At 40.9% G+C, this 27025-nt stretch overlaps 3 protein-coding genes across 3 annotated transcripts in view; 1 reads left to right on the plus strand and 2 right to left on the minus strand.

Moving 5' to 3' along the window:
* The window catches only part of LOC124634394 (high-affinity choline transporter 1), a 33166-nt gene extending 20426 nt beyond the window's left edge, over nt 1-12740 (minus strand). Inside the window, exons 1-4 of the mRNA XM_047169963.1 lie at nt 12205-12740; nt 10109-10296; nt 7286-7393; nt 4696-4851 (exon numbers count right to left, since the gene is read on the minus strand). Of these exons, the coding sequence (XP_047025919.1) occupies nt 4696-4851; nt 7286-7393; nt 10109-10274 (430 nt within the window). The 5' untranslated portion in view covers nt 10275-10296; nt 12205-12740. The remainder of the gene's footprint in view (nt 1-4695; nt 4852-7285; nt 7394-10108; nt 10297-12204) is intronic.
* Nucleotides 12741-13441: 701 nt separating this feature from the next.
* LOC124634719 lies at nt 13442-23236 on the plus strand. Its single transcript, XM_047170380.1, has 14 exons — nt 13442-13453; nt 13884-14007; nt 14208-14354; nt 16382-16557; nt 16667-16861; nt 17141-17356; nt 17636-17816; nt 18058-18274; nt 18766-18910; nt 19801-19929; nt 21082-21230; nt 21588-21828; nt 22182-22328; nt 22951-23236. Exons 1-14 carry the CDS (start codon nt 13442-13444, stop codon nt 23017-23019), a joined length of 2148 nt encoding a protein of 715 aa, XP_047026336.1. The 3' UTR covers nt 23020-23236.
* Nucleotides 23066-25606, minus strand: LOC124634615 (salivary glue protein Sgs-3). Its single transcript, XM_047170265.1, has 2 exons — nt 25488-25606; nt 23066-23919 (listed from the first exon to the last, which is right to left on the minus strand). Exons 1-2 carry the CDS (start codon nt 25589-25591, stop codon nt 23346-23348), a joined length of 678 nt encoding a protein of 225 aa, XP_047026221.1. The 5' UTR covers nt 25592-25606; the 3' UTR covers nt 23066-23345.
* Between the last annotated feature and the right edge of the window lie 1419 nt (nt 25607-27025).

Here is a 27025-nt window from a genome sequence, read left to right on the forward strand (position 1 = left end):
TATGTTTGTATGTTTGTAGGTTTGTAACCGACTTCTTTGGGCGCGATTTTGACCCACTTTAAACGGCCAGATTTCGTTCAAACTTTGTAGATTTATTGAGGACCGATGACAATACACTAATTTGATAAAATTATTCCATTTTTAACCGACTTCCCAAAAAGGAGGAGGTTACACATACACATCGATTACTCCGAGGTTTATAGACCGATCTACGTGATTCTTTTTTTGTTCGACTCGGAATAGCTGCCAGTTGGTCCCATAGTCATCAGGTCAGGATCTGATGATGGAAACCCTGAGAAATCGAGGGCAACCTTCGAAAGTTGTAGGCACACATAGGGTAAAAACTTGACACTCAGGTGTACGCCTAAAAGCACTATTCAACTGTGAAGATTTGGAGCTGACCTGATGATGGAGACCAGAGAGGGTCCAGGGAACTCGACAACTGAATATGTAAACTACCTCGTGTTTGGGCTTAAATTATTTGTATTGACAAGACCTTTGCAACAGTGAAGGTTTGGAGCTGACCTGATGATGGAGACCAGAGAAAGTCGAGGGAACTCGACTATACCTCGTTTGGACTTATATTCTTTGTATTGATGAGAACTTCCCACTTGTATGGATAGTGACAACTATTCGTAATATCACCCGTGTCGTCACGTTACGCACCAAATCCTCAACCATCAAGAGACCAACATCCAAAATATGTATTTTACCCGTAGTTGAATAAGCTTTATGTTTTACGCATGTTATTTTAGAAGAAATTTACACTTTACATATGTTTAAAATCAAGTAAGTATACAACAAATATTTACTACTTTACTTTTAGATCAAATGTACAAAATCACAATATAGCCCGGTCAAAATAGACATTTGAAATAACAAAAATTCCCACAAAGCTGGTTTTTGGTGGAGAGCTAGATTTGATCATTATAAATAAAATACTAAAAGTCCCCATCGATCCCATGTGTGCGTCAAAAGTTATTCGAGGTCAAATGTCAAATTTTTTGGTTTTTTGTGTTTTTTTCGAAAACGGTAAGTTTTATCAAAAAAAGACACCAGACCAAAGTTGTAGATCTTTAAATTTTCTACAAGAATGGCATTAACAGTTTTCTCATAAATCTTACCATTCCTGAGATATCGCGATTCAAAAAGTCACACTACACATGATATGCACATACAAGCCACGTATGTACGACGGCTGCCTTTAAGTTTTGTCGTTTGAAATAAGTATAGACAATCTAATAGGTTAATACCATTTATTGTTTTTCAGAGAATTCTCCGCAATATTTAATGCACTTTTGCATGCATTAAACCCAGTTCTTGAAATATTTATTCCATTCTGAAGTGGGGGTAGTCAAATTGGCCGATTTGTATGAGTCAACAGCTTTTTCAGGTGTGCTGAAACGTTTACCACGAAGACTTTACTTAATTTTGGGGAATGTAAAACAATCGTAATGCCCACGGATCCATGTCACGGTATGTTACATGTTGGTCTGCGACAATTAACTGCCGCATAGCCTCGATATTATCTTGGGTCATATGGGGTTTTGAATTACCTTCACGTGGCTTGTCGCTAAGGCTAGATTGCCCACTTTTAAATCCTAAATATCAGCGTACTGCAGTCCTAAGGCATGGTTCTGCATTACTAAACACAGAACAAAATTTTTTCAACCGCTGAAGTCGCGCACAATCCGCTTTTAAAGTGTAGAAAATTATCGCATGCTAATTTTCCTTCGACATTTCCATTTTTATCCAGAAGACTGGGGTTGGAAATTGATACATAATATCTGGACCCTATTAAAACTTTACTCCCACCTGCTCCAGAAAAACTCCTGACATTATTTTTTGCAATTGCAAAAATGATTGTAGTATCAAATCATCCTCCAAGCCCTTTTCCCAACTATTTTGAGGTCGGCTTCCAGTTTAACCGGATGTAGCTACGTAGTCCTTTACAAGGAGCGACTGCCCTATCTGACCCCCTTAACCCAGTTACCCGGGCAACCCAATACCCCTTGGTTAGACTGGTGTCAGACTTACTGGCTTCTGACTACCCATAACGACTGCCAAGAATGTTCAATGACAGCCAGAACCTACAGTTTAACGTGCCATCAGAAACACAGTCATTGGTGTCCAAGATATGCTTAGGAAGTACATACAAACTTAGAAAAGTTTCATTGGTACTTGTCTGACCTGGAATCGAACCCACTCATACTTGAGAGGTTGGTTCTTTACCCACTAGGCCACCACGAGTTTTTGTATGAATCTGATAAATCTAAAACAATCACAATAATAGTTAACCCAATAGTTAATATCAATAATGACATCATATTAGAACTTGACGGCAATTATTCCCTTAAACTATCCTAAAATTGTCATGACAGTTAGTGGAGTAGGTCTACAGGGGAAACCACGATAAAAAAAACGCGCCGAGTATACTACCTCACAGGTGGCGTGGAAATGTGTGCATGTCATGTATGGAATATACTTTGAAGCGCGATATCTCAGGAATGGTAACATTTAGGACAAAACTGCTAATGCCATTTTTGTATAAAATTGTATAATCTACAATTTTAGTCTGATGTACTTTTTTGATAAAACTTACCGTTTTCGAAAAAAACACAAAAAACCAAAAATTTTGACATTTGACCTCGAATAACTTTTGACGCACACATGGGATCGATGGGGACTTTTAGTATTTTATTTATAATGATCAAATCTAGCTCTCCACCAAAAATCAGCTCTGTGGGAATTTTTGTTATTTGACCACTACTTTTATGTCTATTTTGACCGGGCTAATATTGTTAAATTGTCTTTCCATATCTATGTTAATTATTTTAAGATAATATTGTTATTCATATTTAAACTTTGTTAGTATAAGGTCAAATTGTTATATTTATTACGTATATATTCATTGTATATGAGTCATAATGTGTAAATTTTGTTCGAATTTGATGTATACAGTACAAGTGCAAATTATGTAGTTCAAATGTTTTTAAGTATAGTTCATCCTTAGTTCATTTTCGCCCACCAAGGACGTTCCTTCAGTAACGTCCTTGGTGGGCGGTATGTTTGCGACTAACATTTGAATGCTTCCTACTCGCTCGATAGATGGCGTTGTCGCGTTTAAATGCGCGCTATGGTTTCGTTACAAGCAAGACAAAATGTTTTTTTTTGTAAGACTTTAATATACCAGCTTAGAACAGTGCACAGAGGAGGTTTTATTTATCATCACCCCATCTTGTGTACTAGTAGGTCAGCAGATCACCTAGTAGCTTAGCTAGGAAACAACAGTCGATAAGGCAGGACTCGTTGTTAATTTTTATTTCCAATAATTATCTTTAGCCGTTTTCTCTAATATTGTCAAATTTTTGTATACTAAAGAGAATTTTAATTCTACAAAACAAATAATAGTTTAAAAAAAAACTAAATCTACTTTAAAAAAACAAAACAAACTAAAAAACAGAAAATGCAAAATATCTTGATTCCTTTAACTAACAAGGCTATAATACTAAAAATAGTTGCCAAAATAAGGCGAAAAATTTTTTTCGATCGTAAAGCACTCTCTGATGCTTCGCATCACGAGTCGTGCAATAGTTTAAAATTAAAAAGCTATTATAAATAATCCAAACTAAAAAGTAGAAAATAAATAATAGTTTAAAAAAAACTAAAAAACACGCTTTTTATAGAAAACCGAACTAAAAAATAGCAAATAAATTTTAATGAATTTAAATTAAGAAAATAGTGTTCAAAATTTCAATGAATATAAATTAATAATAGTGTGAATACAAAAAAAATATTTTAAAAAGCGTGGGGTGCATGGTGTCAATAGTTATAAATATTTTATTGACAGATATGAGTAGAGTGATTTTCATTTCGATATGACCTTAAAAAGCACCCCACGCTTTTTTAAATATTTTTTTTTGTATTCACACTATTATTAATTTATATTCATTGAAATTTTGAACACTATTTTCTTAATTTAAATTCATTAAAATTTATTTGCTATTTTTTAGTTCGGTTTTCTATAAAAAGCGTGTTTTTTAGTTTTTTTTAAACTATTATTTTATTATTACAGCTTCGTTTTGATAAGGCGTTAGTGTCCATCGTCATAAAAAATAAACATCATTACTGCGAACATTAGAAACCTTTACCAATAGTTACATAGCTTTTCATGAAAATGACTTTGAACACAGATATATTTTTAGCACAAAGCTGAACATCTAGATTCTAGATGTACTAGGTAGCTAGGAACAGTGAATGTCAAAGGTTCGCCACCCGGGTCCACGAGCGCACTTCACTCACCTGACAATTTGATTAAACCATTCCCGCCCACGCGACAATTTATTTAGCGGGATTTTTTTTTTTTTTCCAGCAAACAACGTGACAGTTCTTTTTTGTTTCAATATAAATGTCTGCAAAAAGAACTGTGTATTTCTAGACACATGACAATCATGAAGACATGGTTATTTCTGGGTTTTTGTTGAGCTTATTATACGACTGCTGTCCGTATGCTGTCCGTACTGATGACATATCTTTAATTTTAATCGAGTATTTTTTTTGCCTTATCCAAAAATCTTATCGACCTAACATTTGCACCACATTAACGGGGAGTTATTACACTGTACTATTGTCACATAAACAAAAGTTGTCCGTTATCATACAGGAGAAATATCACAGAGTAAACTAAGTACTTACCCAGTGCAGCCAGGATGCCAGCAGCCCAGAAGACCTCCCCGCAGAGCGCGGGCAGGAACAGAAGCCCCCCCATGCGGCCACCGAACGAGTCCTGCAGAGGGTCCAGCATCGTCACGTAGCCCTGCTTGCGCATCGGGTTCGCGAAGAATATGCCACCTGATGAAGAACAGACTCTTCAATAACTGTACGTGATCGGTAGTTGTTGCTTCAGCTTTCGTGTGGAAGGTAGCCTAGAAGGTAGGTTGTATTTCATGACCCGGCATTAATTTGTAGGTACATTAATTATTAACAATCTATATTTTCCATTTTATGGTATGGAAATTGGGGAAGTCAATATTCCAGAGTTTTAGCTCAGGTTTTGGAAGCTGATTAATCTGCAAATTACTTTATAAATACTACCATACAGGAGAGATTGGAACCGTTATAGTTGATATTATTCTTTCTCATTCATTTTAGTTTCGGATTCTTGTTACCTATCTATAGTTACTGTTATCGTGTCCTTAATAATGTCTGGAAAATTATTCGTTTCGAGTACCGATATAAACTTAATCAATATTTCTGAAAACTAATACACGACGAGGAGGAAAACCCGTCATTGATGACAGAACTTGAAATAGAGTACATTTTGATTATTGCACGTGTTGGGTACGTTAGTGTAATGTTGACTAGACGGATTTACGTTCATAAATCGCAACAACTTGCCAAACAGTTTGATCGATGGTGCCTGATGTTGAAGCGTCAAGCTTTACCAAAGCTATCAGTACAGGTGAAATCCGGCTATGAAAAGCATTCAATGTACTATCTCCCCAGGAGCCCGATTCTTCTAATTTTACTTAAGCGTCATACGATTCACTATTCGACTCGATTACTATTCGATTACGATTGAAGAGTAGTGGCATTCCACTATTTTTTCTTTGAAATAAACGTTTTTATCATTTTCTGTCATTCAATAATGAATCATTTTGTCTGCAAATGATTTACGATTGCAATATGATTGTAGCAAACAAAAAGCGTTTTGAGCAAACTACCGTATATACCAAAATAGCAGACCAATCGCAAACCAATCGAATGTCGTTGGAATACGATTGGTCTTATATTAGTAGCAGAATGCCCGATATGGTTAAAACTACTATTGCGATCATATTGCGATTCGATTTATATTCGTTTTTGACTTTATTAACTTAGGAGAATCGGGCCCCAGGGCACCAGTGACAGCTGATGATGGCTGCTTTATGTTGGTCATGGATAGCGTATAATTTTACCTTTCTGGAAAACTTGCAGCTATTTGAACAAAGATGTCAATCTATACTAATATTATAAAGAGGAAAACTTTGTTTGTTTGGTTGTAATGAATAGGCTCAAAAACTACTGGACCGTTTTTAAAAATTCTTTCACCATTAGAAAGCTACATTATCCACGAGTAACATAGGCTATATTTTATCCCGGTACGGGCAGTAGTTATGTATGTCCGTCCAAGTACAGAATCAGCAAACAAGGCCCATACCGTTGCATCGAGGAGTGAGGCAAGGGGATGTTATTTCCCCGAAACTGTTCACTAATGCAATGGAGGATATGTTCAAGACGCTGAACTGGAAAGGACGCGGCATCAACATCAATGGCGAACACATCTCTTGCGATTTGCTGACGATATCGTCATCATGGCGGAAACGTTGCAGGACCTACAACAGATGCTGAACGACCTGGCTGAATCTTCTCTACGCATCGGCCTACGGATGAACTTGGACAAAACCAAGGTCATGTTCAATGAACATGTTCTACCGGAACCGATTGCGATACACGGCGCCGTTCTCGAAGTTGTTCGGAAATATGTATACCTCGGGCAGACATTGCAGTTAGGTAGAAACAACTTTGAGGACGAGGTGAATAGGAGAATTCAGATGGGTTGGGCTGCATTTGGGAAGCTACGTCGAGTCCTAACATCGTCGATCCCACAGTGCCTAAAGACAAAAGTCTTCAATCAGTGCGTCCTACCTGTCATGATTTACGGAGTCGAAACGTGGAATCTGTCGGTACGGCTGGTTCATAAGTTTAAAGTCGCTCAGCGGGCTATGGAAAGGGCTACGCTCGGCATTTCTCTGAGGGATCGCATCAGGAATGATCCGTCAGAGAACCAAGGTCATCGACATAGCCCACCGAATCAGCAAGCTGAAGTGGTAGTGGGCTGGCCATATTAGCCGAAGAACCGATAACCGTTGGGGTAAACGAATTCTAGAGTGGAGACCACGCCTCGGCAAACGTAGTGTAGGACGTCCTCAGGCACGGTGGAGTGATGACTTGCGCAAGACGGCTGGCAGGAGCTGGATGCGAGAAGCCGAAAATCGATCTCAGTGGCGTGCACTTGGAGAGGCCTATGTCCAGCAGTGGACTGCGATAGGCTGATGATGATGATGATGGGCAGTAGTTACCACGGGACGCTGGTGAAACCGCGGGATAACGGCTAGTACTGTATAATTTTGTTAATAAAGATGTGTTATATGAGTTTGGGCGGCTATGTATTCTGTGTTTATTGGTTGTATAGTCCTTTAAGTTAAAAGTAAGTTATATAGTTTTCTGAAGGTGTAAGACTTACCGAAGACCAGCGAGAGCGCGTACCCGAAGGGCGCCTGGCACCAGACCAGACCTGATGTGTAGATGGCCTCCGCCGTGCCGTTGATGTAGCCGCCGCCCACCCATGTCGCTGGAACAAACATCTTGAATCAATATGCAAGCTATGAGCTACGAGTATACACCCCAATTAACATATGTAGTTTGGAACTTTTGGCGTTATAATGTTCGATAACACTTCTAGCACGTTTGATCAAGACCTGATTGGAAGGGACTACACTAGACTTCAATACGCATTTTGAAATCTGTCTTCCAATGTGAGCTTAGTTAAAGGATTTTCCGTTTTTCTAATACATTTCATTGCTTTGTTTGCCTATAATAAGATTAGTAATTTCAATAATTAACTCGATGTGTTATGGTAACCTCGTCTTACATCAGATAGAACAGTTTACACCTTCACCTATACATGTAACCCAGTAACCTACTGACCCTGTGGAATATAAGGGTGGTACACTTGCAGTGGGGCGTATAACCTCAACTCTGCTCATGTGCAGAAGATACGCAAGGATGCATGGCCCGTCTTTCTATGCTCCGCCATATTGCAGCGAATCGAGAATCTATTCCATATCATTTGTATGAATGACCACTTATTTAGATGTTTGGTTTAAGTCGGCAAAACATGCTGTACAGATATTTTATTGAACCTTTTTCCTACCATGTTTATTGCAAATTAATGATTTGATGACTTGGGTTACAACAGTCGTCAAATCTGCTCGTGGCTCGTGGGTACCATTTATGTGGGTTCATTGCTTCATATATTTTTACTTTATTGTCTGTATTTTTTAACTTGTTTATTATTTCACTGTAAAACTGAAGATCCTTTATTATTTAATTAAAATCTGTGTAATTTTTTAGTAACAGGGTGCTCAATATGAGATCAATTAATCATCCTAATAAGTTACTATCTACTAAAATAATTGTAACTGTTAACTGTGTTATTATTATTAAAATCGAATAGCATTGACTATGTTGTTATTGTGTCAATAACTTGATACAGCACTTGACAATCATTATTGAGGAAACCCACTTCAGCCGGTACACGTAATGAATGTACTCAAAACAAAAAAAAATATCAACACATCAATTGTATGAAACGCATGAATTGGTACTGTATATCCATAGTTATACGGATTAAATTAGATTGACGGCAATGTCAAATAAAATTTTCACAATGAAGTGATGCAAGGAAAACTGAACTTAAATATAATTAAGTTAAGGTTGTTTTTTAAATTGTGGCTTTCATTATGTTTAAAGTGGCCGTTACTTACGCACAAGTACGCGTAAAGCCAAACTGTTACAATATTAGAAAATAGAATCATTGAATTTTTTGTACCATCAACTTGCCTGCTAACACAACTAATTTAAATATGAACGAATTTTCATAGTGTTATGGTTCGTTAGTCTTTTTTTTATCGTCCCACTGCTGGAATAACCACAGCAACAAGCCTCCTCTCACATGGAGAACGATTAAGTAAGCGTTAATCAAGAAGAAGTGTTATAGTTAATTGATATAATTAGGTACCTTATTATGATGATCACTATGTTAATTGATCAAAATATATACATACGTATAAGAAACTGTACAATGTACCTACTTGCATTCTGAAATTAGGTAGGTACTGCACGTTTCAGACGGCGTTTTAAGTAATCGTAAATCAATTAGTTTTCCGAAGATCCAGTACAGTTTAGAAACAATAGTAACAGTTATCAAAACTATTTTTTTTTATTTATTTACTTTGAAGAAAATCGGGAAAATGGCGCGCTCATCAACAATACTTATTCGTCACATTAACCGTTCTTTGTGGCACAGGCAATACCGTGATACAGCCTCATGTTAGAACCAAACAGAAAAACTTTAACAAACATTGCTGGAGCACTGTAATGTTCCAAATTCAAAAATGCGCCAGCAATGGATTTGGTTTTCATTGTCCGTACATTCGATACTTCGCAGTTTGTTTGTTGAAAATGAGAAACAAACCAACATTTCCCTGATGTTTGAGAAAAAGTTACTCGCTCTTTTGTGCCCTGTTCTAATTATTAATCTGAAGAAAAAATTAAATTAGAATCAAAAGTCTGTACAGTTATTAAAAATATAAATAAATTATGAAACGTGGCAGATAGCTCAAAAAATATACCTCGGTAGCTAATACATATCCTTTCAATATGTTCTGTAATGAGGAAAAATTAGGTAAATGATGAATTTTAGGTTTAAAATCTACTACTTTCCTAATTACCTATATATGGAACAAAGTTTTCATCATAAGTGATATTCCGAGTACTAGATAATACGTAAGTACTCAACGTGTAATTCCCTATTTCAAGTGTCGAGGAGACATTTCTATTTATTGATAGTTACAGGAAAACTCGAACACGTGTTTTCCCACACTTTAGTCAATATAATAATTAGCTAATTTCTATAAGTACATATAACACTTTGCGATTTTCTATAAGTGTTGTAAATAATAAACTTAAGATAGCGAGCAGCAGACAGGTGCTCGCTGTAAGCATTGTTTGAATGAAATGTCTTTATAACTACGATTTACTATTCATATTTTTTATTAGTGGTGATTAACGCTCAATTCCGCTCTTCTCCGTGTGAGAGGAGGCCTGTTTCCAGCAGTGGGACGATAAAAAGGATGTAACTAGTAAATTTTTATTACTGCATTACAATTTCTAGTCCCTACTACTTAGTACCTATGTAAGAATTGGTAATTAAGGCAATTAACGCCTGTCTTATGTAGATGTTGTCTTGCATTACAAAACTTCGCCAGTAATGTCTGTTTCTTACCAGTCATAGTGAATATCCCGACGAAGAGTCCGATGGAGCGTCCTGCCAGCATGACTTCCTCCTCCGAATCATTGCCTGCAGGCTTCTTGCGCCCCGCCCAGATGCCCACGGCCAGGATCAGCACGTAGAACAGGATGATGGAGATCACGCCCGCTATATTGATCATCTTGCTTGATTATCTTTCCTCCCTGCAACAATCAAGCTATGTTTAAGTGATGCGTGGCAAGGAATGTGAAATCAGTGTTGAGGTCTTCTGAAATGGTATGGTCCTAGGTCATACAACTTTTTTTCCGGGTGTATGTGTCCGAAACATGCAAACCTATCCTTCCATGTTTTTATTTGTTACGCTGTACTACACCAGCTGTTTCTCCAGCTTCCTAAAGGAACTTCTTCCCGCACTCGAATAAACAGTAATCCGATGTCGTCATCATTAGCTTAGACTTTTTCCAACTATGTTGGGGTCGGCTTCCAGTCTAAACGTATGCAGCTGAGTAGGTACGAGTGTTTTACTTGGAGTGACTACACATCTGACGTCCTCAAACCGGGCAAACCGATACTCTTTTATAAAACTGGTTGTCAGACTTTCTAGCTTCTGAGTAGGTACCCGTAACGACTGCCAAAGACGTTGTTGTACGAAATAACGACTGCCAAAGACGTTGTTGTACGAAATAACGACTGCCAAAGACGTTGTTGTACGAAAAGTTGCTTAAACTTTTTTTGAATGATCGATCCGCGCGACATTGACTTAGCCACAAGCTCTTAAATATCATAATAATATGATATTCCGGTATGTAAGCAGTATTATAACACTCTTCAGCCGTTACATTGTGATTGAGGAAGAACACAAAGTTAGTTTGGTGAGCAATACCTCCGTCAACAGTACTGTGGTGTAAGTTACGATATAATTGGATCACATAAAATCCGTGTGCGAGGCAGATCCCCACGGATTAACTTTATCCTGTTCGTAAAGCACTTCTAAATTGGCTTTAAGCTGTCAACGCATGTTTATGACAAATACTAGGTTCCGTCCATGGTCTCACCTGCGTTTCGCGGATAAAAAGTAGCTAGAAGCAGACAAATGGGCCCTTGATTTAGAAATTGAAATTGGATCAGAAGTTCCTGAGATAAGCCCGTTCAAGCAAACAAACTCTTCAGATTGAGTATAAAAAACGGTAGTTCAGATATTTTTGAAGAAATGGACTCAGAACCACTTTCATAAGTCATCCTAATAAATTTTATGGGTAATATTCTATTGGGTGCTTTATGGCACAATCACTAGAAACGAACTAGACTAGTGCCTGAGATATACGGTTAATATTTGAGCCGGGTGCGGGAAGTAGTTCCCTCAGCATGCGGGTGAAACCGCTGGGGAAAGCTTGTAGCCTATGTTTTATTATTATATTATATTGTTTGTTATACGTAACTATATTACTACCAGATTCTATCAAAATCCATTCAATAGGTTATTGCGTCAAGAGTAGCATATGTACATACATTCATTCTAAATCAATAAAAACTTTCGCGTTTACTATGTAATTTTTGTAGGAAGTAGGCTAGAAGATTTGTATTAAGCTTGACAATGTTATTTATTCAAACCCATAGTGAATTGCTGCAATCGGTTTCCCCCGTCCCCGCTCCATCGTTAAGTTTGGCCGAAATGAAAGCTGAAGGTGTTGGGGGGTTCGTAGACACCACGTAGTGGCTACCTAATGATATTAATTACTGTACCGATGATTCAAAATATAAAACGTGACGGTAACCAAGGTTAAATCTTAAACTACAGTGGCTTAAAAGTTAAAATGATCAACCATTTAAAACACTGACGAGTTTGAACTATTGGTGAACTATTTGACGCTTACTGGCAGTAAGATGAAGTTAGTTTGAACAGGCACAACAGTAGGAACTTAAGTGTACACGGCTATTATGTCACTGGCAGGTGACTGCTGACAGCGGGTCAAGGATACTGTGTTCAGCTGTTCGTTCCTGCATGAACAGTTTGAAAACTAGAAGTACAAACAATTATCTAATACTTTGTTGCCAAATAGTTTATGACGATTGAAAGTAAACTTATGTAAAAGTTAAACAGTAATACTCACTTTCCTGTCAATAAAACTAGATGTGAGGGTCCGGAGCGACGTCACTCAGCCAGCATGAGGCCACAGCACGTACAGTAAGTATCACTACACACAACACTGTCCCCTCACTAGTCCGAGGTGTTAATGCTCAGCCTCGGAGGGCAACTGTCGCCCCATCGGAGGGAGGTTTTCTGCGAAGGGCTATTCCTGGTCCTGAAGCTTAGCCCGCACATGGGTGCTCGCCGGACATGAATACACGTGGTGTGGCCTTACGTGAGGGGTGGCCGCATCCTCGCAGGGCTGTTCACGTGCTCCGGACCTGACAGGAGCGGAGGAGCTGTGCCGAGGCGCGGCGCGACGCGATCGATGCCTCTGACGTCACCGCGCCCGCGTCGCGCGCATGTGCTCAGATAGCGCCGACCTTTCAACCGCGCGACCGAGCCCCGCAGCGTCCGTGCATTGCTGTTCCATTGCTACGGAGCCCGGCCGCTACCTTATGTACTAAGCAATGTATCAATCTTCGGAAAATGTCTCGCAACTATATAAAATAAGGGGTGGCAACGTAACGGACCGGTACCGACGTACACCCATTGACAAATTGATTGATGTGTAGAATTTGTAATGGTGTCCGGAGGGCTTTAAGGTCTCATAATGACTTGTCAAGCCTAGACTGGTGAACCCTACTCAGTCATGCCAAACAGCAGGATACCTATAGGCAGTTTCACGGATTGAAGATTTATAGATCATACCTTCTGTTAAAATAATATCTTTAAATGTAATTGCAACTGCAATGTTAAGAAATGTCACAGTACTAGTTGTGTGGCGTGGACGTCGTGTGGCACGCGTAGGCCTCTCGTAGCGGTCGCGCGTAGCGCCTCATCGTAGCACTTGTTAATAATACTATACCCCCCTATTAATAAACACAGATTAAAGTTACACCAAGTTGCTCCGTTTTAATTAATGTGGGAGATAATGTTTACAATTAACACAAACCTGGAACTTTATATAGTTCCTTTTTGGGACCGCAACCTCCTTTACAAAAAACATTTTTTTTAATTCTTTATTTGAATTTGTAAAATAATTAAGCAGTGTAGTGACAATGCACTTACTTCAGCTGTCAAATGTAAAATTTTGTGTTCAGTTTTAAATTATCAAAATTATCGCCAATAAACCTAAATTTCGATCTAAATTGTTTAGGCATGTGCGAATTAACAATTTACGCAATTAGTAGTAGTTAGTTCCGTATTTGGCCGTCACTATGCATGACACGGTAAGTTACGATGATATAAGAAGATCATAGCATATTCACGAGTCTACAGAACAAGCTACAAAAGCATGTACTTCATATATGTTTATATTCTGTCAGTTGTTTAGTTAGGACAGGTTTTCATCTAAATCTGGCTCCTGTTGCGTGAAGGCTAGGGCTTCTCGCACTTTTACCCCTAATACGACCCACTGGGCTTATATTCATGTGACTTCAGCACTTAATGCGACAACTTTTAATGTCTTAAGTAGAATGTCAAGACGAATCCTGTTCTTAAAAAGTCTGGAATCGCAGATCTACCCTAAACAACTGCAGTGAAGCTCTGAGCTCGCTCCTTCTTTGCATGTAAAGGCGCATAGTATCAGTAGCTTAGGGCCGGTACAATAGTAAATAAAGAAAAATATAACCTAATAATGTTGTGATATATCGCTCACAGATAGTCCGGTTGGCAGATGTATGGAAGACGTGCAACAAGATCCGCGCGGCCGCCTTCCGCGTGGGGCTCAACCTGTGGGACTGGTACAGACCCCTCGACCCTGAGGGCAACTCCCTCATATCAGGTACCGGCTACCGCTGAATGTGCCACTCAGTTGTAGGCGCCCTACACACTAATTACCTTGCGAAGGTCTAATTTGCTTTGTTCAGCTGTTCTAGCATTGACTCTCATTACCAATACCAACGTGACAACCAAGAGTAATTGCGAAGGGCGTTAGATAAAAAGATATTACGGCTGGAATTTGGACTATTTTGGTGTTTCCAGAGTCAAAGTTCGTGTCGATATTGGCGGGGCCGCTGCGCTCCGTCATCGGGCTGTCAGACTCGGAGATCGCGCAGCTAGCAGACTACTTCCGTGCACAAGATGGCCGCGTCCTCTATCATCAGTTGTGTCAGATTATACATGGTGAAGGTATGCCTCGACCACACTTCAATGCTAAACTCACCAGATTTTTTAGTATCTCTAGTATTTAATACTCGATGAATCTAAAGTAAAGCACTTAGGTATACTAGGTGCATATCCTGTATCATATCTAACACCTCGCCATTGTTGATTTGTTGATCGTTTTTGAGATACTTTGCCAGACCGATTGTAATATTATATAGATGTTGTATGTGTATCGTGATTAGCACGGGAATGTATTTGCGTCCTTTGTATTTTCAGAGAGCCAGATGTGGGCCAACTACTTTGACAATCGATTGAGAGCCACGTAGTACTCACCAGCCATGTCCGTGTTCATAGTCAATTTATTTTTGGTGCTTTTGCAAGTAAACTGTCAAAAATATTAATTTTGTTTGATTTCGTTTGTTCAAAGTGTTGTGAGACATCTCCCTCTGAGTTCTCTTATGGTAAACGCACATTTATCATCAGAGCCGAACGGTTTTACTATTGTATGTATACATAAAATGTTAATAATTATGAAATCTCTCACACTACCTTGCTTCAAATCATCCACACCTAGAAGAACTCCAGGATTGCCAGACGTCATATAGGACGCGGCTGACAGTTGCGTGCTACTGGGCCCTTTTCGGTTTGGAGGTTTTAGGTCACTTGGTGCTTTCGGCTGCAATAAATCTGCGTCTACCTTTAAGATTCACTCGAATAGTAGTACCTCTATCTATAGTTCATATATACAAAAAGATGCATAGAAGAAGTGAAATATTTACAACCCTAAGGACACAGTTATATCGCGTAGAGCGATAAATTACTGTCCTAGTAGGAATAATGGCGCCTAGGGATGTAATAATATTAAGTATAGCTTTTTCTTTTTACGACTTCTGCACAGCATCATTTTAACTTAGCAATAGAGAATAATTGCAAAGGAGACTGTTAGTCGGAGGCGATTTTAGACTGAACCATAAACTAACAAATAATTATTAAGTAGATGCTCACAGGTTTTTTCCAGAAGAATCATATTTGCGACGCATAAGGGTATTACTCGTGAGAGAAAGAAGCCTTTATCATGAATCTGCGCAGACGTTCCGTGAAAAATCATTATATTTGAACAAAAATGAGTTTACAGCAAAACTTTATATTGACTTCAATCGAAAACTCCAAGGGAAGTAACCGTTACTTTACTAGATCATACTGGCCAATTGGGTCTTTCTGTAGGTTTTAAATATAAAATAATCAAGTTGAGAGATATTTTTATATAAATCTAGGTATTGACGTAACTTAAGGCAAAAACAGATGGTTTAATTTAGCAATGGTAACCAGGTCAGGCAATCAATAAGAGACGACGCCCGCCGACCTGCTACTCAGCTGGATAACACAAATAAATCATTTCACATTACTGAATAACTAAGATAAAAAGTAATTCCATTCGATGGCTTCAGAAAAGGAATCTTTTCAGCATTTTTTTCGTATAGAAATATTCATATATTCTTGTTAAAACTGAATTAGGCCCTCTGAAATAGAATAGACGATAGAAAATCAGATGATCTATTTAGAAAAGATCGGTAATTGTCTACACTGAATAATTCGAGCCTAAATACACCAAATTGGGCACACCCGGCAAATGTGATGAAACAGTTTCAATCTGACTGCGCAATGTACGAAGTAAATGAAGGCACCCGTAACGTTTTAGGCGAAGTTGCGAAGCATTCATATTAGTTTGAAACTTTTCCAATAAGTTACAGTTATGAGCAAACGAGCTAAAACCGAACAAAAAAACTAAAAATAATACTGAGCAAATGTAACTAAGCATAAGTATTATCTGAACTTTCTACTGAAGCAATAAATCTAAAACTTAAATTATATTTAGCTTTGTTTAAAGCAACGCTGTGCGACATGGTAACATCTGTAACTTTTGTGACTACCTACTACACTATTTGTATTATTGCTGTCCTATGAAGCCTAGTTCCGCCTGATAACCTCGTTCTACAAAATGTAAGTGCAGTCGTTGCACGGTACGTGGTTATACAAAATGTGTGTGTCAGACGCGGGTGGTCGCGACAAGACGTCGGCCGACTGCATCCTGGAGGCGTGCCCGCCGCCGCCGGAGCCCGAGTGCCACAAGCTGGACCAGTGGCAGATCCGCCGCCTCTGCTGTCTGCTGGCCACCATCGCGGAACGGGACTTGCCACTCAAGCCCTACTTTCAGGACTATGAGTTGGTAAGTTCTACAAATCGAGCTATTAATCTGTTCACGCCCCGACTGTACTCGATATTACACTATCAGACTGTCTGCGTTTTCCTATCTCTTTACTATGTTGTTTTTTCAGGTTGCAAAAAATGACGGAAGAATAACATTTGCTCACTTCGCGAGGATCCTCAACTATATCGGCGTGATCGTGACGGCGGAGGACTTCAACCTGCTGGTGCGCAAGTTCATCAAGGACTCGTACACCATCGACTACGTGGACTTCCTCAAGGCTGTGGACGATGTCAAGAAGCAGGGCATCCGCGGCCTCGGTCCGGTAAGCACGAGAGCACACATCCTGGTGTAATGATCAATAATACGCACAGAAAAGTTTAGAAGAAAGAAGAAAGAAAATCCATTTATTCATCACACAAATAACGCAAGAAAACAAACAATGAACATAAAAAGAAGAAAAACGCTGTTTACTTAAAGAAACCAGAAGAGTGAGGAAAGTAAGTTAAATCCTTTTTATAAACCCATTACCAATTTAATTAAATCAGGTATACATATATGTTAAAAAGTTATAAGTATGTTGATTATTGTTGTATTGTCGCAGGCGTATCTGAACCCTAGTGCCGTGATCGACACGACGCTGCCCAAGCTGGCGCGGCCGGAGGTGGAGGCGGGCATGTCCACGGCGCCGCTCGGCTTCCAGGAGACCTTCCACCCCGCGCTCACGCAGCCACACCCCCCCAGGCAACTCGTCGACCTCATGCTCAGGGTCCAGGAGTTCGTCTTACAGAGACGCATCAGGGTGTCTGAGTTCCTGAGGGTAATATTTGATACAAGTAACATAGGCTATATTTTATTTTATCAGGGTAAGCATAGAAGTTTCCCTGGGACGCGGGTGAAAGCACGGGAAAACTGCTAGGAAAATACCAAAATTGTACAATGTAAGTGTAATGTATCACATTAGCGGCCATTTTTGTTACCCTATGAAAAACGTATTTAAGGAAAGATGCTTTATCCACATACACATTTAGCGTTGCATTTTGATTATGGTTATAATAGAAATGATTGAATGAAAATGGCGGTTTATCATGTACGGCAGGACTATGACCCGCTGAACAGCGGGCGCATAGCTCCGCAGCAGTTCCGGCGAGGGCTGGACGCCATGGGGCTGGGCAGCATCCTGTCGCAGAACGAGCTGCTGTGCGTGATGCGCCACTACCTGGACCCCAACGACAGCGAGCGCGTCTGCTGGCGGACCTTCGAGGATGACTGCGACCAGGGTCTGTGCTTACTCACTTTACGAGACCTTCCCATTCTGCTGATTAGTTCGTGTCCTGCTGTTGGATGCGGAGTTTGAATTTTCTGTACCTAAAAGGAAACTACTAGTATGTTAGTTCTTATTTATTTCCAGCAAGTTCTCCGCAAGGGATATGTCCACCGCTACACTGAGACTGCATTCTCCATCGCGAGATTTATAATGCCTGATTCATGAAGTGATGTCGTATGTCGTTCGTTTGTCAGTGTTCACGATCAAGGAGCTGGAAAAGCACCCGGAGGCGCGCGCGGGGGCGGCGGCGGCGGCCGTGCTGGAGCTGCCGGCGCGAGGCTCCGCGCCCGACCGCGCGGAGGGCGAGTCCCCCGCCGACCTGGACGCCGCGCAGGCCGCGCTGCTGCGCGTGCGCGCCGCCTGCACCGAGCGCGCCATCGACCTGCGACCCGCCTTCTGCGACCATGATGAGTCAGTCGCGCTACAACTATACACTAGCTAGATATTTTGAAACACAGACTCATTCCAATTACCACTACATCATCTCCAAAGCCTTTTCCCAACTATGTTGGGGTCAGCTTCCAGTCTAACCGGATACAACTAAGTACCAGTGTTTTAAAAAGAGCGACTACCTATTTGACCTCCGATACCCGACCCTTTGGTTAGACTGGCGTCAGAGTTACTGGTTTCTGACTACCCGTAACGACTGCCAAGGATATTCAATGATAGCTGGGACCTATATTTTAACGTGCCATCAGAAACACAGTCATTGGTGTAGAAAGTACATACAAACTTAAAAAAATTGAATTGGTACTTGCCTGGAATCGAACCCACGACCTCATACTTGACAGGTTGGCTCTTTACCCACTAGACCACCACGACAACCAATTACAACTACAAGGGCAATCTTAAACCACCTGAAGATGAAAACATAATGACTTATCCAAATGAATTGAATGCAGACACAACAATGGGCACGTGTCGCGCGCGCAGGTGCGGCGCGTGCTGGCGCGGCTGGGCGTGCTGCCGTCGGCGCAGCAGGTGCGCGCGCTCGAGGCGAGATACCTCGACGACTGCGGCTTCAACTACGTGCGCCTGCTCGACGAGGTAATCACCAAGATATATAATGCTACCCATCGTGAGGGCTGCAAAACGACAGCTTAACGAGCTCTCCATCCAAAGCACGAGTATGTCGTCATCACCAACCTCCAGTTTCGTTAATGTTTAAACCCACAGAGCAATAGACAAACAACAAAAGACAAACATAGAACAAACAGACAGCTGCAAACCCTATTTCCAAAAACACAAAATACTCACATTACCATGCATCTACATATTAGAAATATGTAAATTCGTTAGGAGATACTCAAAGTTCTTTACCAAACGCGGAGACAAACACACCAATAGATCACTGAGACACAAAAATATGCTGATGCTACCTACCTCCAACATGACACTACACTCCAACAGCCCCTACGTGATGTGCATCAAAATATACAATAAATTGCCCAACAAAATCAAGGACGAAACAAGTGACACAAAATTCCTTAACATCCTAAAACAAATTTTAATAAAAAAAGCATACTATACAATCAACGAGTATATTACCGATAAAGAAATAACTGAAAATTAAATAAAAGCAACATATAAAGAAAAATAACCATAAAATGTAGTTGTGCTACACAAAAATATACGCAATATTATAATATAAATAAATACTTGAATAATATACTACATACTACCTAATTTATTACATTAAACGCCTTCCTCTCTTCTAACTCTTTGCTGTGCCCATCAGGGTCCATAATTGTGACTACCTCTATTATTTATATTTTCCACCAAATGTACATTATGGAATGCAATAAATGATATGATATGATATGATATGATATGATAATGTTGGCCCGAGAAGCCACGACGCAAGGGAATCGTGCTTGCCAGCACTAGACCGACGGGTTACTATCAGCAAGTTAACCTCGTTGGTTTGGTACTTGCAGATGGTGGAGCGGCCGGTGGAGAGCGCCAGCATCGCGGGCCCCGCGCCCTCCGCGCACCGCCCGCGCGCCGCCAGCGAGGATCCGCTGCAGACAGACATCGTGCAGATACTCGCCAAGATCAAGGGCAAGGTAGAAATTATTACCTATTCCCTTCCATTCGATAGGGCTGAAATATTCCGGATGGTATCTATTGGGGTCAACAATGAGGGAGTATAAAGAGGTAGTGCATAGGGGAGTATATAAGGGCTAGTACATAACGAAGGATATAATATAAGGGATAAGGGAGTTACAAGGTAAAAATAGTACTAGTAATATCCATAAGGGAGTAGATAAGGGTAATACATTATAAGAATAGGTACATAAGGGAATATACATACATATAAGGAAAACTGTAGCTTTCCTACATAGGGGTAGTTCATGAAGCAGTACGTAAGAGACTACATAAAGACAATCAGTATATATTTATTTATTTATTTTCTTAGGAACAACAAACAGATATACAATATATTTTATATATGTAGTAACAATATATATATAAAAAAAAATAACAAAAGTATAGAATTATATGAAGCATTGATAACAAGGTTTAACAATTGTATATCCAACTACGTTATTCACAGAATATGTATACTGTAATCCTTAAAACTACGTCATGCAATGCGATACAAACAAAACAAATCAGTTAAAATAAAATGAAAACAGGCAAGTGAATGGAACAGTTACTAAAAGAGGAAATTGTAGGAACAGTTAACAAAATAAAAAAATAAAATAAGTTTATACATATTAATTAGATATGGAAAGGCACAAAATATTTATAACTAGAGAGATTCTAAGGCCTTAACCTATTGTTGCAATAACATTCTTTCTAAATCTTCCAACAGAATCAGCAAATAAATCAAGAGTCTTAAAGTAAACATTGAAATTATTTGTGAGTCGGCGTAAGGGCGCACGTACCCCTGCATTGGTCTTACATGATGTTACGGCAAATACAGGTCGTTCACGTACACCACGTCTTAATGTGTTTCTTGGAACTACATAAAACAATCTATCGGTAATATCTGGACAATCGTAGGAATTATTACAAATATCATATAGAAACATTGCATCAAGCTGCAAGCGCCGGCCCTTCAACTCCATGAGCTTGTATAAAGAAGTATACATATAAGGGAGTACATAAGAAGGAACAAATAAAATGCTTTATATAAAACTATTTTTACGGACTTTATCGCTTAAGAGTCAGAAATCAATATAAAATTACTTTGTCTGGTTCGGCGTGGTCAGATGGTGCGCGAGGGAGTGCGGCCGCGCGAGTTCCTCAAGCAGTTCGACGCGCGCAACGAGCTCGTCATCCCGCGCGCAGACTTCTACCGCGGCCTCGCCTCCGCCGGCCTCGCGCTCACGCCGCTCGAGATGGACACGCTCATGGAAGTGTACGTCTGGACTCTTGGAGCCATGAGCTCAACAATACGCGAGTTCATACACTATCCTACGTAGTTCCCCCAGCTTACAAAACATTAAGAGCTGTTCATTTGATTTAGGAACTGCTGTCAAAAAATTTTAGGCCATAACCGTTTCGGTAATCTCAATCGTTTTGAAAGTTATAGCAAAGAAAGATACTTTTGTGGATTTCCTGTACTTTGCGCATCAAGATAAAATAGCCTGTAGCCATCCTCTATAATTAATGGGCTATCTAGCACTGAAAGCTTTTTAGAAAGTTTACTTATACATTCAACCAAAGAACTACTTCAGAATGTGAATAATAGCTTAGCGTGATTGCGTGTGGTTAGGTTCTGCGCGCCGGGGCGGCGGCGCTACGTGGAGTACGAGCGGTTCTGCAGCACGGTGGGCGAGGCGCTGACGCAGGCGGGGCTGGAGCGCGCGCCGCTGCTCACGCCGGTGCCGCACGTGCCCACGCTCGACTCGCCGCTCAACTTCCTCAACTTCGAGGAGAGGAACGTCGTCTCCGGCGCGCTCAAGAAGCTCTCCAAGTTCCCTGACCAGCTCTCCAATATACTGGAGGTGTTCCAGGTCTGTTCAATAATGGTATAACTAGAATGTGCTTTCATTGTGCGCACAGCTAGTACCTACGTAGAATTCCTTGCCTGGGTATGTCCTGATAGTTATAGACCATCTAACGGATGGTTTACAATAGAGCTGACTCATGTCATCCAGTGGGTGCCGTAGAAGGCCGACCCTCTTAGTTAGACTAATAACAACTGCCAAAAATGTTCAAATGAGACAGCCGGGATCCAGCAATTTAGCGGGATGTCCGAAACACGGAGGAAGTAATCGTCACCAAATATTTATTTATTAAACTACTACTTTGAAGTTTGAGGATATATGTAGGTACGTAAAGTACATATATATGTTTGTGTGGTCAGGACATGGACAAGGAGCACTGCGGCACGATCCCGCGCGTGTCGGTGGAGCGCGCGCTGTGTCAGCGCGACCTGCTGGCGCTGGTGTCGGCGCGCGAGCGGGACCTGCTCTACAAGTGCTTCGGCTACCGCCGCGGCTGCGGCGACGAGGTCACCCCTTACACACTCATTATCCCACATTAACAAACTATCTATTGTCTATTGTATCGATGGCAAAAATCATCAAAAAAAAAACCTCCCCTGTGGGTTAGCAGCGGTGTCCCTCATCACACCACCCAGTGTCATACTTTCACTGACTAAAAACCCATCCTGTTCCTACATAGGCATTTTGTGTCAGGTCCCGGTAACTATTTCGAACAATCCCGCAGGCCACGAGATCACCCCTTACATCTACACTTGATATTTCCCCATCTTAACAAACTACCTATTGTCGTACTAAAGGTTTTGTCTCCATACGGAAGTTCCATTTCATCGGAACAGCTGTGAAAGTGTCAAAGCAGAGTTGCTACCACTTGTTTGTTTTACCTATGTATAAATAAGCCCGCCGTAGTTATTTATACTCTTCTTTGATTGGGTCTGCTCAATTCTATTGAAGTTATAACAAAATTCAATACTATGTCAACCTCGTATTTAATAATGTGTTTTTGAATTTCGTTGCTGTTATCTCGGTAGGGGTTTAGACAGAATGATCTGCGCTGTTGCCATTGTTACATTTGACTAGTGACCTAGTAGTGTATCTTTGTACAATAAGTGATAAGTCGATGTTGCGCAGGTGAACTACCGCGCGCTGTGCAACGCGCTGTCGATCCTGTACGCCACAGCCAGCGCGCAGCCCTGCTGACCTGCCCACTCATCCCAGCATTCCCCACCAAATAAATACCACTAAATGTTCTCAAACTTGTTTTATTCATAACATTATACAAATAGAGTTACACTTTACAAAAGCATTTTTAGAGTGTTACACCAAAACAATACCAATTTAATCTACGAAAAGCAAATGTTTATAAAATATTTGAATAGTTTAAAATTCAATCCTGTTTAGAGGGGTTTATTTTCGTCATGATTTTTACTAAGCTGCAGTGCTGATATGATGTCCCATTCAGTTGTAGAAACCACGTCAGTTGTAATTTAAGACTAATGCGATGCAGAATCGATAAGACCATTAGTTTATACAGCGTCAGTAGAAGGAGTGCCAGTTGAAGGAGCATCAGTAGACGGACGGTCAGTTGAAGGAGCATCAGTAGACGGACGGTCAGTTGAAGGAGCATCAGTAGACGGACGGTCAGTTGAAGGAGCATCAGTAGACGGACGGTCAGTTGAAGGAGCATCAGTAGACGGAGGGACACTTGAAGGAGCATCAGTAGAAGCAGTGCCAGTAAAAGGGGCGTCGGTAGGAGCGCCAGTTGAAAGCGCGTCGGTAGCCGGAGGGACACTTGAAGGAGCATCAGTAGAAGGAACAGGTGTTGTTGCGTTGTGGCAAGGCCGTGGGCGTGGTGGCGGCGTCGCCGTGCAGTTGACGTTGTTGGGCCAGTCGCACACCTGCAGCTCGGGGTTGAAGTGCAGGCCTAAGGGGCAGCGGCGGCAGGCGGGGCGCAGCACGGCGCTGCAGTAGTAGAACAGGCGGCAGTCGTGCGGGTGCGGCGCGAGCGCGGCCGTGCCGTTGACTTGCGCGCACGCCGCCCAGCCGGCCGCGCGGTCTGCGCAGCCACGTGGAGGTCTCCGGTTCCAGCCATCTCGTATCCTACAGATATTAGCATTATTTTTTGGAACTGATTCCACAATGCAGGGTAGTTTTCTAAAAATACAGTGACAAGACGGGTATCAACTTCACACCTGTAGTTACAGTGCATAAACATGGCATAAACTAATACCTAATTGACGAAGCAAAGCAAATTGACCAACAGCTCGTGGGAACTATTGCCATATCTGGATCAAATATCTATACTAATATTATAAAGCTGAAGAGTTTGTTTGTTTGCTTGAACGCGCTAATCTCAGGAACTACTGGTCGGATTTGAAAAATTCTTTCAGTGTTAGATAGCCCATTTATCGAGGAAGGCAATAGGCTACTATAGGTACTTTTTATCCGGGTTCGTGCAAAAGTTCCCACGGAATGGGGGTGAAACCGCTGGCAGAAACTAGTACCCTATATTACTCGGGAAAAGTGGAGACTTCCATTACTGAAATAATTTTCCAAATCGGTTCAGTAGTTTCGGAGCCTTTGTTTTACAAACATACATGCCCACTCGTATTTACATTACTTCATACACCTGCAACTAATCGTGGGAAGGTATACCTACAGTTTAAAACTAATAAAGTGCATCAAAAAATTGGTCCTCATCACTGTCACTCGGTAATGTACCCAAAAGTCCGTGCTGTGATGATGTGAGGGCAGCATCGCTATGCTGAATGGTAATGCTTATAGTTCGGCCATTCAGAGAATGCGTTCCTGACACGTCGCGATTGAACTGACGACGTAACTTTGCAATGGCGTTGCAGTTACGATAAAAATATTTTTGCTGGTTGTTTACCGTTTTAACAATTGAGGAGCATTAAAACAACATTATTATATCAATAATCAATGAATGTAGTTACGTCGTCAGTTCAATCGCGACGTGTCAGGAACGCATTCTCTGAATGGCCGAACTATAATCGTTGTGCGAAACAAACGGGTCACGGGAAGAGACAACCATGAGACAACCAGGGGCCCGATTCTCCTAAGTTAATAATGTCAAAATCGAATAGAAATCGAATCGCAATATGATCGCAATTGCAGTTTTAACCATATCGGGCATTCTGCTACTAATATAAGACCAATCGTATTCCAACGACATTCGATTGGTTTGCGATTGGTCTGCTATTTTGGTGATTTTGGTCTATACTGTAGTTTGCTCTACAATCATATTGCAATAGTTAATCATTTGCATTATTGAATGACAGAAAAGGATAAAAACGTTTATTTCAAAGAAAAAATAGCGGAATGCCACATACGTTTCAATCGTAATCGAGTCGGGATTGGATCGCAGTCGAACGTGAATCGTATGTTGCTTATGTAAAAATTAGGAGAATCGGGCCCTAGACGCTTGGATTTGTCCTTGGCAAGTGGTTGAGCGCTCGGACCCGACGACTCACCAGTTTCAACCCCAAACGGCTCAACCGTGTGTAGTTGCTGACGACAACAAGAGCGCGACGGATCACTTCCTTGATATCCGCATGCCGTAGTATGGGGCGGCGGATGCAAGACAGGCCGTGGTGGCCAAGGATGTTGACGGTCTAAAATGTATAATAACACGCAGGTATAAAACTCACCAGGGTGGGAGGTGAAAGGGTCCAGCCAGGACGGTGGCCACCAGATAACTCAGTACCAGCAGTTTGAACATGTTGATGGTGGAAGCCGCACTGTGGCGCACCATGCCAGACTCGCTACTTATTGTGGTGGTCGAGTGGCGCTGTGACTCACATGCGCACTTCATCAGATAAGCTGCACTTGTGCGAACACATACATGTATCACGTTGGGACACTTGGCAATTTACGTCATCGTAATTATCGTTATTCCGAAGAAAAACCTAAAACTGAAGACAGACCTGCTGCTTAATTACCCGACTGCCAGAAGGGTAATGTTTGAACCCTTGTTTACCTATCTGTTGGTCCCCCAACTGCGACTTTTAAGTTACCATTCGATTATAAGTCCCACCTTTTAGGTGCCAAGGCTTTGTTTTTGTGTAGTAATAAAACGAGTGACTGTAAATTACAATTTTAAGTGTCAAAATTAATTAATTTGGGTTATATAATTACTAAGTGAGCGACTGACTGCAAGTTACGAAAAATCAACAGAATTGTATCTTACAAACATTAATTTGAGTTACTTAAAATACAAAATGAGCAGCTTCATAATATTTGAGCGACTTAATATTTGTTTGAGTGTCAACGATACGACCCGCATTTTTTTTCAATATTTGGCAAATGTATTTTTTATACTTGTCGGATGCGTTATCAGGATGGCACTATCGTCCGACATCAGTTAGGGTAATCGAGCAAAGAGATAACTCAAACAGAACTCAAAACTTAGAAACGTTTATTCAAATTAGTCAGAACAAAAGACAACCCCCAAAACGCCCGCCCTTCGCCACTTCCTATGTGTTTTGGCTTGGGGAGAAGAAGTGGCGGAACAAACTCCCCAGCAACACATGTCTGTCTGTCAGGTTAGAAGAACCTTTACATTTGAATCTACAACGGTACTACAACGCTAGGCAATAACACTAGGTACACTAGACGTGACGTAGGGTAGTAACGCCACGAACACTCAATGAAGACTCGACCAAGACTGAACTAAGACTGAGCTCCGCGGACGCCGCGCTAACCGCCACGACTCCGCCAAGCGCGCCAAATTGTTGTTTCACCGAAAACGCCACCAGAGGGCGCGCTTGCGGCTCGTTCAGTGACCGTACTATTGACTATCTCCGACACGGCCATAACTGACATACACACATTGTATCTGGTGACAAAAGAAAACAAAACTGGAGTAACTTTTCAGCTCGGCCTACCTGACCACACGATTAGGAATGACAACATAATTTTAAACAAAACAGAAACCAAATGTTTAGAAAGAATGCCACAATCTTAAAATCAATCGAAATCAGATCACACAATCTCGAATCAATGCACCATGTAAATGATCCAGACAGACCTAAGTCAATCAGGAATCGATAGGCTCCAGTCCTTCTCACTGGGCGTGTCAAAGATGAAAAATGACGATATCTTTGACACAAGCATTCCAGTCCTTCTCACTGGAACACTCCTAGGGTCTACCCAAGGGATATCAGTCCTTCTCACTGATATGGTAAGG

The sequence above is a fragment of the Helicoverpa zea genome, chromosome 11 (assembly GCF_022581195.2).
Source record: "Helicoverpa zea isolate HzStark_Cry1AcR chromosome 11, ilHelZeax1.1, whole genome shotgun sequence".
NCBI lineage: Eukaryota > Metazoa > Arthropoda > Insecta > Lepidoptera > Noctuidae > Helicoverpa > Helicoverpa zea.